General features: G+C 56.3%; 1 protein-coding gene across 4 annotated transcripts in view; it reads left to right on the forward strand.

The window, feature by feature from the left end:
- Positions 1–11,596, forward strand: part of TTC7B (tetratricopeptide repeat domain 7B) — a 248,846-nt gene extending 237,250 nt beyond the window's left edge. For all 4 annotated transcript variants that reach the window (XM_028098223.2, XM_028098234.2, XM_028098245.2 and 1 more), the window contains one exon: positions 11,308–11,596. In XM_028098223.2, the coding sequence (XP_027954024.1) occupies positions 11,308–11,529 (222 nt within the window). In that variant the 3' untranslated portion in view covers positions 11,530–11,596. The remainder of the gene's footprint in view (positions 1–11,307) is intronic.
- The last annotated feature ends 2,284 nt before the right edge of the window (positions 11,597–13,880 follow it).

Below are 13,880 nucleotides of genomic sequence, written 5' to 3' on the forward strand. Positions count from 1 at the left end.
GGTCTGGAGAGCCCCCAGTCTTGCCCCACTGGAGCGTGGCAGCCACCACGTGGGAGAAAGACCCGCAGAGCCCAGGCCGGCTGACAGAGCTGGACAGGGAAGTCAGGTCCCCAGGACTTCTCCCCCAAAGAGGACTCCTCCCTGGACAGGCCCGTCCAGAGCCAGATAACCCCGAGAAGTCCTCTTAGAATGTGTCTCTTGGTCCCCTCAATGCCCAACACCCTCCAGAGACCCTGGTCCCCTGACCTGGAGAAGGAGCCCTGAGCTGGTCCTCTGGAACCTGGGTTCTTAGACCCAACTTGGGCTCCACCTGGCTGGGGGACTGAGCCAGGTGCTGGCCTGCCCAAGACCCTTTTCTTGTGTCTCTGTCATCGGTAAGGCCCTTCCCAGCTGTGGCTGCCCACATGCCTGTCCACATGAAGCTTTTTGAGGCAGGAGTAGCTCTGTGGCCATGAGCCAGTCACCCCGACTCTGAGCTTCAGTTTTCTCATTAGTTAAGAAAAGGGTGTGTCATGTCTTCTGGAATGTCTTCCCTTCTCCTTGCAGCGGGCCTTATTCTGTTCTAGATGCTGGGCCTCCACATGGGCACTCAGCCCTGCCTGGCTCAGAGAGGGTAGGGCGCATGACCAGAGTGACAGTCGATGCCACTGAGCTCCCAGCTCTCAGCACATTGGGGCCAGAACATCCACAGGTGCTCAGTGAAGTTTTCAGAAGGGAGGAAAGAACTAGAAGCGCCTGTGGTTATGGTCGACCGAACAGAGCTCCAGCCTGGGACCCGGGTGCTGGGATCTGGGTGGAGTGCTTGCCCACGCAGGGCCCCTGTCTCCTGCTTAGGAAATTAGGAGGCTGGCCCTTTGGGGAATGCTCGTGTTCTCTTCTCTGTGCTCCCTGACCACGCTCTGGCCATTTGTCTGCAGCAGGGGCAGGCCGGGTGTGCTTGGTGCTTGGAGGCTGCCGGCCGGCTGGCTGACTGTGGTCCCTCCCCTCAGTGTCCCCATGACCCCCAGAGACTGTTCTCTAAAAGCCACCACAGCATGTGGATATTTTGGCACCAACACTGAAGTACCCAGTTTCAAAGAAATGAGGCTGGAGGAAATTCAGGGCCAAATTGGGATTTCTGTGTGAAATCCATGCGAGGCTGGGCAGGCCCTTTGGCTTATGGCCAGACTGCCCCCATCCTCACTGCTGGCATGTTTCCTGCCTGACAGCCTGTCGCGCTGCTATTTGCAGAATCAGCTCCTCCAGAATATTCCAAAGCATTCTGGAGGAAAGAAGCTTTGAAAGATGCTGCCAGTCAGATGCTTTACGTAAAGGAAAAGCCACACTCACATCGTCTTGGAGCCTAACGGCTCGTCCTTCTGAACCCACCCGTGTGGTCTCCTTCGGGGGCTGTGCTCAGCGGCAGAATTCGGTGAGGTGGGGGGAGTAGGGAGGCCTGAGTTTACTGTTCCTCTAATGCCCTGGACTGCGTGTGCGTGTGTGTGATTCTGGAAGCTTTCTTCAGATCCTGAAGGGCTATCAGGTAAAAAGGGGAGGGGAGGGGAGGGGAGGGGGCTTTTCCCACGTGACCCCAGGGGACTCAACGAACATCAGGGAGTGGGAATTAGACAAAAAGCCTAATTAGGGCTCCACATTTTTAACTGACAGTTCAGACTGCCCACTAACGGTGTGGGCTGCCCGGGGTAGTGGTGAGCTCCCCATCACTGGAGGGAGTAAGCAACAATGGGAGGCTGCCTGTCAGGGACTGCAGCAGGGGCTCGTGCGTCATGAAGCAGAGGCCAGAGCCCCCTCCTCACCCCGAGGAGCTCTGCTTCCATGGATGGTTGGCTGCTGGCTTAGAAAATAAGAGGTTTGGGGAAAATTGAGTTTTGTTTCCTTCTGAGTTGAGTTCAATGCTAGAAAGGCCTGGTCTCCAGAAGGCACATCTCTTCAAATAAAACATTTGACCTGGAAAAGGGGCCCTTTTCTGAGCACAGCCTCCCACAGCCGTCGAATATCCTGAGTGAACGAAGAGGCCGGCAGCCTCTCAGGCATGTCTGGTCGTTCCCTGAGTGGAGGGAAGGGAGGGGCTGGGGGCTTTGCCTCCCCACTTCTGGAATACTCAGGTCCAATTCACAGCACACCCTGAGGGAAAGCCTCCAAGGGTGTCTGTTCAGTGCTCAGACCCCTTCCTCTCCCTCCCCCAGGCCTGGCCAGCCGTGGACACGAGAACATTTTCCTGTAATGTCCATCTCTGGCCCAGTCATGGATGGAGCAGGGCCAGCTACCTCAGGGGCCTGGCTTCGGCTCACCTCATCACAAGGAGCTCCCTCTCAGTGCGGCCTGTCCAGTCACTAGCCCTTCCCCAGGAGCCACTTAGCCCACGTCTCCCTCCTCCCCTTTGTCCCTCAGCCTCTTCCTTCCTGCTCTTCAGTCTGAGTCCCTGGTACAGGATGTCCGTGGTCCTTTGCTCGGAAGGTTAAGTGGTCTCATGAATGTTCTGCCCCTGCATGAGGGCCAGGTGGGGTGGACAGGACCTGGAGAACCTGGCTGGTGGCCGTGGCTGCCGCACGCGAGCCTGCTGTCTGTGGACGGTCATGAGGTTGCCAGGAATGGCTGGCCTTGGCCTTTGCAGAAACTGGGCCAAAACGAAGTAAAATGGCCAAAATGAAAAGACCAGCTCCATACCAGTCCTTACCCCAAAATTCCCACCATCTGACCCTCCAGGAGGCCCTTCTCCGGGGCACCCCCAACTCACGCTTGACTGACCTAGCCAAAAGGGGGCTGAGTTGCAGTGTGTGAACCCCACCTGACTCCGGAGGTTCAGCGGGCAGACATGTCTCAGGGCTGCAGGGCAGTGATGACCTTGGCATTGGCCAGGACACCTAGGATCCGGCCCCCTTGGAGCTCCTCTTCTGGTTAGGAGGCCCTTCCAAGGCCAGCATAGTTGGCCAGGACACACACACTCAGCCCCCTGGCAAGGCAGCGTGCATTTCTAAGCACTCAAAACACACAGAAAGGAAACATAAAACAGAGCCGGGTGTAGACCAGACCTCACCCGGAGCCGCTGGAGTCCAGGTAGAGAAGCTGAGCCCCACCCCCTCCCCATCCAAGTGTGTTTTCAGCTCCTTTTCGAGGCATTGTTGGCAAAGCAGGGCGGGGCTCCGGCTGGCCCCTCAGCTGCGCCCACAAAATGCCGGGTGCTCAGAACTGTCCGTGCCTTTGATCCTCACCAGAGAAGAAAGGGCCACTCCCGGGGAAAGGAGACGGGCAGCCCCTCACCTTGCCTTCCCACGGCTGATCCAAGAAAGTCTTTGCAGAGCCCTTGTCTCGCCTGGCCTTCTCAGGGTGGCCCTGGCAGGCAGACTGTTAGATTCTGGTTTGAGAACACAGCCACCAGCACCCCGCTCCTGTCTGATGGATTGCATCCTCAGGAAGGAAAAGGCAAATCCCTGACGAGAATCGGGGGCTAGCGTGCTGGTTTCCTCGATGATGCTTCTGCTTCAGCTAATGCAGACTCCTGCCCTGCCAGTCTACAACGTCTGGGGTGGGGCGGGAGGTCACAGGGGGTCCCTGTTCCTCTGGGGAGGGGGGCCGTGGGCTTCCAGGAAGCTCTCCTTCTGCCGCACAAATAGCCCGGGGCAGGACAGCTCCAAGCAGGTGGGGCTGAGGGCCGAGTCAGAGCACGGAGCTTGGGGTCAGAGACTCGGGATTTGTGCCCTGTGCCAGGCACCACACCAGGCTCCCTCCTCCCAGCCCCTTCAGGGATCTAGCCCCATTCTGGCCTTCCCTGGAAGGCAGAGGAGGCTCCGAGTGGATGGGCTCCAGTGGCAGCGTGGACAGGGTGACCTGAGGCCAGGAGTTTGGAGCATTGGCAGGAAGTCATGCCCAGCTCCGTCCTCCCCACCCTCACGCAGTGTCCCACGCCATCCACTCGTCCATCCTTCCGTCCCTTCACCAGATATGCACCAGGAACCTCCTCTGTGCCCGTCCCACCCCGGGGACCGCACATGCAAGAACAAATCAGACGATCCTTGCTCTTACAGAGAACTGTCCAGAGGGACACGCGGTTGGCAGTGAAGAGTCCTGCAACCGTGGGCATCTGGGAAGGACCTCCCCTCCCCTCGGTTGGTAAGAGTAACAATAAGGGTGGTAATCATATCGATCGGGGTGACCATTCACCAAAGGTTTACCGAGCGCTTTATGAAAACTTGCTCTCATTTGGGCCTCACGACTCTCCTGTGAATTGGTACTTGTCCCCGGTATACAGACAAAGCATCTGGGACCCAGAAGTCGCCAAGTCACTGGTGGAGCTGGTTCACACCCTGTCCCAGGGAGCCTCAGGCCACGCTCTTAACCTACACTCCGCACTCTGGAAGAGAGTGCCAGGCCTTTCCCCTGTGCTGGGCGGGTCCTCTGGCTGTTGCCAGAGCCTGCAGAGATCTTTGTAACCCCTCGCCTGGGTCCTGAACCCCCACAACGAGCCAGCTGTGGCAAGCACCGCCGCAGCTCAGGCTGCAACCAGCTCGGCAGCTCTGTCATTGTCCCGGAGGGTGACAGGCTGGGGAAATGGGCTTTCCTTTAGCTGCCATCACAATCGCAGGGTCCTGACAACAGAAGTCCCGCCAGGGGGAGGCTTATGTATCTTCGTCCGAAAGCCTTGGAGGTGCTGGTTTGACTTGAATGGCCCCAGAGAGGCTGTAGATCTGGTCATGAGCCCCCGTCTGCTTCCTCCGGGCACAGCCCTTGCCCTGAGGCCCCTGGCTCCTGGGTACTGGCAAAATCCTTCACCCTCTTTGAGGCATGCTCGGGTGGGCGGGGGCGCCGGCTCTGGGCTAGACAGACCTAGACTTGGTCAGCAGTGGCTTTACACACGATTCTCGTCTCGTAGATATTTGGGGTCTCCTCATTTATTCATTCCGCACTGAATGTAGCCTGCTTGCTCGGCACCAGGCCTGACAGTACAGAGACGATCACTGCCTGCCCAGTCCCCGCCCTGCAGGCATTCGGAGCAAGGCCGAGTGGGCGAGCTGGGATGGACATAAAGCACCTCGTACCACAGGACAGTTAGGGAGGCATTTGGCGACGGGTGACACACATAGTGCATTGGTTATAATACTTTACATGTTAGAAATGAATCGAGCCTGGTGGATCCATGCGTTCGTCCTCTCGGGTTTATCTGTATTTTTGGAGGAGCCTCCTGACAAGGCTCCCCTAAGCTCCGGCCCCAAGCCCCGCAATGGTGCGATGGTGGAGCCTCTGACCCAGACTCTGAAATACTCCAGTGCCGCCCCTCACACCAGACGACCTCCCCCACCCTGGCCTTGGGAGGTCTCTGCAAAGCCCAGGACAGCTCTGACACGGCAAGGGCAGCCGCTGATCTCTGCTCCAGAAGCCGAGAGCCGTGCCCACAGGGGGCAGGGCAAGCGCGAAGCAGTCTCCGTCCCCACCCTGCTGCCGAGCGTGGGATTTCCAGGGCCTCCCGCCTGGGGAGAAGCGATAGCCACGGGGAGACCGCTGTCTGACCCCCAGCTAGAGCTGAGCTGCACGGCTGCTTTTTAGCGGCGGCTCGGCATTGGGAAGGACGCTTCCTTGCAGGGACATTATCTCTCTGTGCCCATACGCCTCCAGGGACAAGCAGTGGCCCGTGCCATGCCCTTGAGCCCAGCAAAGGGCTGACTTGGCACTTGCGCAGAGCACCGCGGGGATGTCTGAAGTCTCCCAGAGGGGCTTGGGTCCTGCAGCCTTCGCTGCCGGTCACCTGACCCAGGGCTGGAGCAGGAAGCCTGCCTGCAGCATGTGGCAAGGTCTTCAGTCCTCGGGCATCAGTTATCACACACACACACACACACACACACACACACACACACACTCTCTCTCTCTCTCTCTCTCTCTCTCTCTCTCTCAAGACATGAGTGAGGAAGAGACTAATTGTCCTCAAATTAGCCAAGTCCGTTTTGTCTCGTTTGAAATAACAGGTTTAATTTCCTCCCTTACTTCCGGTTTGGTACAGCACCAGGGTCTTGTTGGTACAGAACACCTGATTGTAATAATCACCAGTTTGGGAGGCTGTCTTCATTTGTGTCCAGAGAAGGGGACAAATGAGATCCCTGTGCGTGGTTCCCTGCCTCCAGGAAGGCCAGCCCCGGTGGCTCCTCACCTGCAACGGCTCAGGAACGGCAGGGTTGAGAAGGGCGAGGACCTGTTTGCACAACCTCTCCCAGAGAAGGAAAGAGGGTCTGGTGTGAGGAGCAGGCACGAACCGCGAGAGTTCACGTCTCAGCTCGGGCCACTCGCTGCCTGCAAGTGTCTTAGGTCTTCGACACAGCCCAGCACCCAGCGTGCAGCCATCGCTCGGTCTCAGTAGGATTTGCACCGGGGCCCCAAGCTTGGAGAGCAGCCTTGCTCCTTGGCCTCCTCCGTATCCCCAGCACATGGCTGGGGTCTGGACAGTCACTCAGCAGGGCTTGGGATTTTGATATGGGGGAGAAGGTGGGTTATTCTGGTAATGAAATATGTCCGTCCTGGAAATCTCTGTCTCCTGCCAGCCTGAGGGCTGGGAGCAGGACCCATGCCTCTGGGTAGTACTGCCGAAGGTTGGGGCTCGGGGAGCAGTGTGGACTGGGCTCTTGGGGGAATGGTGATCAACAGGGCTTTGAGCAGATGGACTAGAGCTGCAGCAGGAGGGGCCAGACCAGGAACGGCTAACGTTGGAGAGGTGAAAGGGGCCTGGGGGATGCATCCTGCAGAAATGCATGGGCTTTTAGAGATCTATACTAGGAGAAAGTTGGATCCAGCCAGTGGTGAGAATAGTTAATGCCAGCCTCAGGAGTTAGGCCTTTGATGGCTGGAGAAGAGAGGAAGCAGGGCCTATAGAATTGGAAAAGGTGTCAGGGTTCTAGTGCAAAAGAGCACAATAAAGCCAAGGAAGCCCCCTCCCAGCACACCGGGGTTTTTGGGGGGACGGGCAGCTGTCAGTCCTGACAGCCAGGTTCTAGCCCACCTCTGGCCAACCTGCCTGCAACGGCTCAGAGCCCAGCCAGAGCTTGTCCTGCCGGAGCTTGTCCTTGATCCCATTATGTGACTGATTTCTGAGCTGCTCTTGGCTTGCTGGGGCACTAGGCAGAGGCTGATTTTTCACTCCCTTGCCAAGCCTGAGCTGCCAGCCCCTGGCAAGCGTCTGATGTCTCCCTGAGCAGCTCCAGCTTTAGGAATTAATTCCACTAAACAGATTGCTCTGGAAGCTTCAAGGTCATCTGGAAAGGGTAGCCTGTTCCTACATCAGGAATATAAGTCCAGGTATATGGGCTGAAAATTTCCAAGCCCACAAGAACCCCAGAACCCTAGAGGACATGAAGACTCTCAGCTGCCCAGGACAGAGGGTGATAGGTCAGATTAGCCCATTGGCTGGTTCTCTGCAGGCATTTGGGGGTGAGTAAACTTGCCCCCTGCTGTATACGCTGGAGCCCACAGGATAGGCTACAGCCAGATTTAGCAGCCTGCCATCTTCTAAACAAAATTCCCAGCAAAAAGGCTGGGGTCCTTGTCTCCACTCCAGCAGGGTGGGGGCAGATCATTGCTACTGAGAGCAGTGACCTCTGGGTCTTGCTGGGCCAAGGCCAAGGCCCTGGCCCTGCTGGGTCTCCACCTCTCATTGGCCCGCTTTCTGGCTAACAAGACCCCCAGTCCTTTGGCACCTACATCCATCCCAAGCCTTAAGATTACAGCCAGCCTGTAGGCCACCAAAGGGAAGCAAGGAGCCCTCCTAGTCCTTGAGTGAATATATAGGATGCTCCCAAGCAGCCTTCTGAGGGGGAGAAAAGCTAGGCTGGAGAGGAGCCACGTCATAACCACGGGGAGGAGCGACAGAGCCAGTGATCCATGGTTGGAGAAATGAAAGGGAAGACCCACCCGGCAGATGTCCATTTGCTCTTGCTCAGATGTAACTGGGTTAGTGCCCGAGGGGCTCCAGGCTTGTCTCTTAAAGCGACAGAGGCAGCAGTGAGCAGGGAAGCAGGTAGGAAGGTATAGTGGGGAGCATGGGGGTTTTCGCCGCAGGCAGACCTGGGCTGGCCTGCAGCTCCGTATTCATTGGCCCTGTGACCTTGGCCAAGATCCCTGGCCTTGCTGAACCTTGTCTCTTTGTATCTAAAGCGGTGGTAATGTGAGCTGAGCCAAGTACACGTGCCTAGCATCGCGCCTGATGGGGAGAAAACATTCGAAAACATTCCGTGTAGAGGAAGAAAACAGCGTGGGGCTGGCTCTGCAGCAGAGCCTAGCGGGACCTAAATTATATTCTCGGCCTGCAGCCAAGAAACCAGGGACGCCTCTTTGCATCTCACCAGGGCGCCTGTCCCTCATCAGCCATTCCCCAGCACGCACAGCCCCTCAGAAAAGGGTTGTGTGTATTCGGTAATGTGATGCGCTGAGAAAGTCACACCTTGAAGGAGTAGAATGGGGCCATGTTTGTCAACCTCAGGCCCCTGCTTGCTGCCACCGCCCACACCCTCTCCCTCCTCTTACTTCTCTGTTGGTTAAATCAAATGTTCTAGAGTGAGCTCAAGCTGATAACCTCCCCTGGAAGAAAGGAGGCAGGAGCTCGTCGGCCCTCACATCCTGTTGCACACCACCTAGGGAAGGCCTCCCATTCTTTTCCGCCTGACTGCCAAGATTGAGAAGTGTGGGCATCGAGCTGTCCCAAGTTTCTCTGAAGGAGGGCCAGAGGGGGGACAGCACCCCACCAGGAGACAAAGGTGCCTACTTATTACTGCCCCACCCGAGACTCTGCCCCCAAATGGATTTCAGGCAGACCCTAAGAGTTAGGATATGCAGGTTCTAGCCCAGCTCCGTAGTAGCTGGCTGGGCACCTAGGGCCGGGGATGCTGCCTGTAGGAGCCCAAACGGGGCAGTGCGTGGGGAGATCTCCCCACCGTGGATAGGTGCTCCCCCACTGCGGGATCTTACTTCACGGCAGCAGAAGCGGGCCTTGCAGACAGGTGTGGACATGTCCTCTATTATCACTATCCGTCATCCCGCCAGGAAGCCAGGTCCGTGCTGGACGTCTGTCCCCGCTCTCGGCACACAGTTCCCTGGCCCGCTCACCGGTGGGTGGGGGACGGCAGCTCTGGGGAGAGAGCTGGGAGGCTCTCCCGGGGGCGGGGTTGTCTCTGCACAGCTGACCCTGAGCAGCCTGGGCAAGGCCGCTGAAACCCAGCAGTTCACACTGGAGAACAGGAAGGTCTGTAGTCTGACGAGAGGAAACCTCAGAAGGCAAGGGGAAGTCCTCATGGCAAGGGCTGACTCCGGGCCACTGCCCGTGTCCTGAAGCCTCAGGGAGGGAGCCACCCTTCTGCCTGATGGATCCGATTTAGGACCTGGGCTCCCGCGTGAACATGCTTAAGGCATGCATAGATGTTAATAAGAGAGGGAATGTATACTGTTTCCTTTCGATTTTCTCCCCAGAGAGAGTAGAGCTGACCCTAAGGTCTGCTGCACCCTGGCCAGGGGAGGACAGCCTCTGTCTGCCCGAGGCCTCCTCCTCTGCCTCCTCACTCAGGGAGCCAGAGCTACGGTATGGAGATCTCTCCATACCCTCCACAGATCATGCACTGCCCTGGGCTCGTGGTTCTCCTTGACTGTGGCCCCGCTGACCTTGAGCTCTGCCCAGGTCGTCTCACGGCTCCTGTGCTGGGTGCTTGTAGGTGGGGCAGCGTCCTTTGTGGGGCTCCTCGCAGAAGCCCTGGATGGGGCTCAGTGGAACCAGCTTGACCACCATTTGGAGATTCTTCCTTTAGAGCAGATTTCCCCAAAGTGGCCTGACTGGGGTTCTCCAAACACTCTGCACATTATATCCGCACAGGGTCGTGTCCCTCTTGGAGCCGCTAGCAGAGTGTCAGGGGTCGGTCCCCTGCCCCCCGCGTCATGACGGCGTGACAACGCAGTCTGCCGCTGAGCTCATAAGCACAGAATGTTCCTTACTGAGACCTGCATTTCTTTACTAACAATTGAGGTTACATATTTTCCATGTCTTTGTTTACACCTTTTAGAGGACTGCTCTTCATCTGCAATCACAGTTGTCTAGACTGTTCTTTAACTTTCGAGATTTTTTTTCTTTGAACAAAAGTTTTTAGTTTTTTAAATTGAATTCGTTGAACTTAAGTGTTGGGTTCTGGGGGGTTTTTTTGGTTTGTTTTTTTGTTTGTTTGGTTTTGTTTTGTTTTTTGTCACTTCAAAGCTCTGAAAGTCATCCTTTGGAAGAACCGACATGTTCAATTCCACTTTGTTAAGTAGTTATCTGCTCTATCTCAGCAGACAGGAACCTGCGCAGATTTCTTCTTCTGGGCTGGACACAAGCTAGCTGACCCTCTCGCCCTCTCACTGCTTTTCAATGTGCTGTTCGATAAGGGTGCATTGGTACTGTCTGGAAGGATGTTCAGCGCAGCGTGATTTATAATAGCGAAGAGAGTGGGTGCAACCTCAATCTCTGCCCCGTGAGGGAGAGATTGAGGAAACGAGAGTCTGTCATTGGATGAAAGAGTGCGAACCCATCAGTCATAGGGAGGCACGACTGGGAAACACGGTTATGGTAAAATATTTGGGGACCAACGCCTACATCCTAATTAAAACTGTGTAAAATGGGGGCACCTGGGTGGCTCAATCGGTTAAGCGTCTGATTCTTGATTTCGGCCCAGGTCATGATCTTGGGGTCGTGAGATCCAGCCCCACGTCAGACTCCATCCTCATCGGGGACTCTGCTTCTCTCTCCCTCTGCCCCTCCCCCTACTCACACTCTTTCTCTCTTTCTCACTCTCTCTAAAATCAATCAATCTTTGAAACAAATAAAACTATGGAAAATGACAGCTCTGCTTGTGGTGAGCAGGGGGCGGTGAAGGCAGGGGCTTCTTTATGGTAGGGGGAACTGCGACCAATGAAAAAAAATTCAGTTCTAATCATGACCGACAGTAATGCCACAAATAACATTTCTCTAGGTTAGAAAAGCCATTAGATACCAGCCAGCACACGCAGGGCGGCCCATTGGGTCGGTACCGACTGGCCATCCCGATTGGTTCACTCCTGGGCGTTAAGTACTCACCTGAACCATGTCAAATTGCCAGTTTTTTATCTTTCCAAAACGGCCCAACACGGGTCACTCTTTTGATGATCGCCCCCAAGAGCAGGAAGAATTTGAACGTACTCTGTGTGCCCAGCCCGCTGGCGATCCATGCCCGCCTCCCAGAATCCTGCGGGAACTCGAGGACAGGTAAGAGCCGAGAGCTGCAGAGTCTCTCTGACTGTCTGTCTGTGTGTCCGTCTCCCCGATGCCTGCAGGCCCTGATCCTTCATCAGCTGGGCCGCTACAGTCTAGCAGAGAAGATCCTCCGGGATGCGGTGCAGGTGAACTCGACAGCCCATGAGGTGTGGAACGGGCTGGGCGAGGTCCTGCAAGCCCAGGGCAACGACGCAGCAGCCACCGAGTGCTTCCTGACGGCCCTGGAGCTGGAGGCCAGCAGCCCCGCCGTGCCCTTCACCATCATCCCCCGGGTGCTCTGAGCAGGCGCCTGCCAGCCTCACTGCTGCTCAGGCCCCCAGGGCCCCACCTGGGGCCCCGCCCCCCCATCCCGCCCATCCCACCCCCCACCCCCCCCCGCCGCACCGAGGCCACGGATGGACGTGTGACTGACCACACTGCACTAACGGAACGAGCCCCAGTTCATCGCTCTCCCCACACGCATTTCTGTTACTGTTTTGGCCAGCCCGATGATAGTTTTTGAACCTACTGAACATTGTTCAAAATGGATTCTGTGCCATATTTTGTTAGTCGACATCTGCGTTTTAAAGTCAAATGATAATGGACTTAATCAGCAAATGTAGAAGAATATATCCAAAGTTAAAATTCAGTGGCAGAGCAGATTATTTTTATCAGAGCTGTAAAGAAAACTCTCCTTCCCCTACCACTCCTGCCCCAACCTCGGCCCGGAAACCAAATGTGAATTTCCTGTTTCCCACCTCAGTGCTAGTCCAAGCCAGGACACCAGCTGACGATTTCTTGGTTTCGTTGTCAATAATTGTACCGTGTGAATTCCTGTCCTCACTTAGAGCAAAGCCTGAGTTGGAGAATGTTTCTATTTCACCAATATATGCCTGTTACAAGAGAAGGAAATAGGAGCTATTTAAGTTTAACTTTTTTATGTGAATTCAGAGTTTATTTATCGATGGAAATATGTACAAAGAAGCTTCAAATGGAATATTTACCGACATTCCTTATACATGACAGACACTTGGCTAAATGGGAAGATGATGTTAATAATAAAATGATTTTTAAATGGACCCGTGGCCTGTGTCGGTGGTGAAAGCCCACAGAGCCGAGGGGTTAAGGCTCGGTTCCTGGGGTGGGAAGCGGTGTGCACCAGGTCAGCCGTTGGCACTGGGAGGCCCCCGACTGTCCCCTTCCCATGGCTGCCCTGTTGTCTGGATGGGAGCGGGGCACTCGGGTCTGGCAGTTGATACCTGCATTCATGGGCACAGAGGATTGGGACCGAGCATGCGACCTGAAGTGGCCCAGTTAAGGGGGGAGCTGGAAGGAAAGGCTCTCATTCCCCCACTGGACTTAAACCCGAGAGCTGAGGCTGGAACTTCAGCAGCTCTTCTGCCACCATGAGGCGTCGGCAGAGATGTGTTGGGGCCAAATGTGAAGCCAGAGACTTTGACACCGAAAGAGTGGATAGTAAAGCACAAGAACCAGAGAGAAGCTGAGCAGACCTCTCCAGTCCTTGCCAGGACCCCCAGGAAATGGCGGTGGGGGAGCCTGAGTTCCGATCTCGAGGCGCCCCACCCCCGCTGAGCACAACCTTCCTGACTCACCGGGCAGGCAGGCAAGGGAGCAGCTGAGGTCTGGGGAGGTAACAGTGCTAGCAAAGGCCGTGGGCAGAGCAGGTAGGCACCCCAGCCTCAGCACTGACGTTATCAGGAGGCATCTGAGGCTTTGGATGCACACAAATCATGGAATTTTCAACATGAGAGACTGGCAGGAAAGGGCAGGCGTCCAGTGGGGCAGCAGCTCACCCTGGCTGGAGGGTCAGAGCCCAGCCCTGCCATCCTGTGCAGGGAGAGACCTGCCCAGATCAGGACCAGGAAGGCCCACAAATCACGCTCCAGTCACCATACCAGCCCTTCCCTCCCAAGCCAGTCCCGTGCCAGGCCCTTCCCTCAGAAAATCCCCTGCACACCGGCCTGTGCAGGGCACTGGTCATATCTCCTGTCTCCCTGCCCACCATCCAGCCCCTCCACAGTGTCGCACTCCCTCCCCAGCTCTCCAGCCACATGGCTCAAAGATGAGCACATGGGCCCAGCCTTGCCAGCCGGCCCCCAATTTCAGTGGTTCAGGTTTGGGCATGTGGTTCAAGCTTGGCCAGTGGGAACCCCCACCCCCTGCCCCGGGTCTTGTGTTATGGAAATATTAGAAAAAAAAACTCTCTTTCTGTTGGGTTTGCTGTCCTGATAGGATGCAGCGTGGGGTTGCTGCTGGCTACAGGCACTGTGTAGGGCGGCCTGCCTGAGAATGAGGCCAACTCAGGAAAAGAACATGAGGAGAGAGACCGGATCCCAGAGTCCTAGCTGGAGCATTGGAGCCCCAGACTTTTCCCTGTTGTGTTTGCGACAGTAGAGCAGGTTTCTGGGAGGCACCGTCACCCCACCCGTTCGGGAACTCTCCCCAAGCCCCTCGATCCTCTTCCTTAACCCTACCTGCTCCCCACCCCACATTTTACCTCTCAACGGGTCTTGTCATTTCTGCCCGATCACATCTCCAATCTCCCCACGGCCCCGGCAGCCAACAGCCCCACCGCCTCTGACCGGACCACCACAGGGTCCTCTCTGCCTCTACCTTGGCCCCTGCAATCCTC

Source organism: Eumetopias jubatus, unplaced genomic scaffold (assembly GCF_037043125.1).
Source record: "Eumetopias jubatus isolate StellerSeaLion01/CBP00866 unplaced genomic scaffold, mEumJub1_p1.0 scaffold_7, whole genome shotgun sequence".
Lineage (NCBI taxonomy): Eukaryota > Metazoa > Chordata > Mammalia > Carnivora > Otariidae > Eumetopias > Eumetopias jubatus.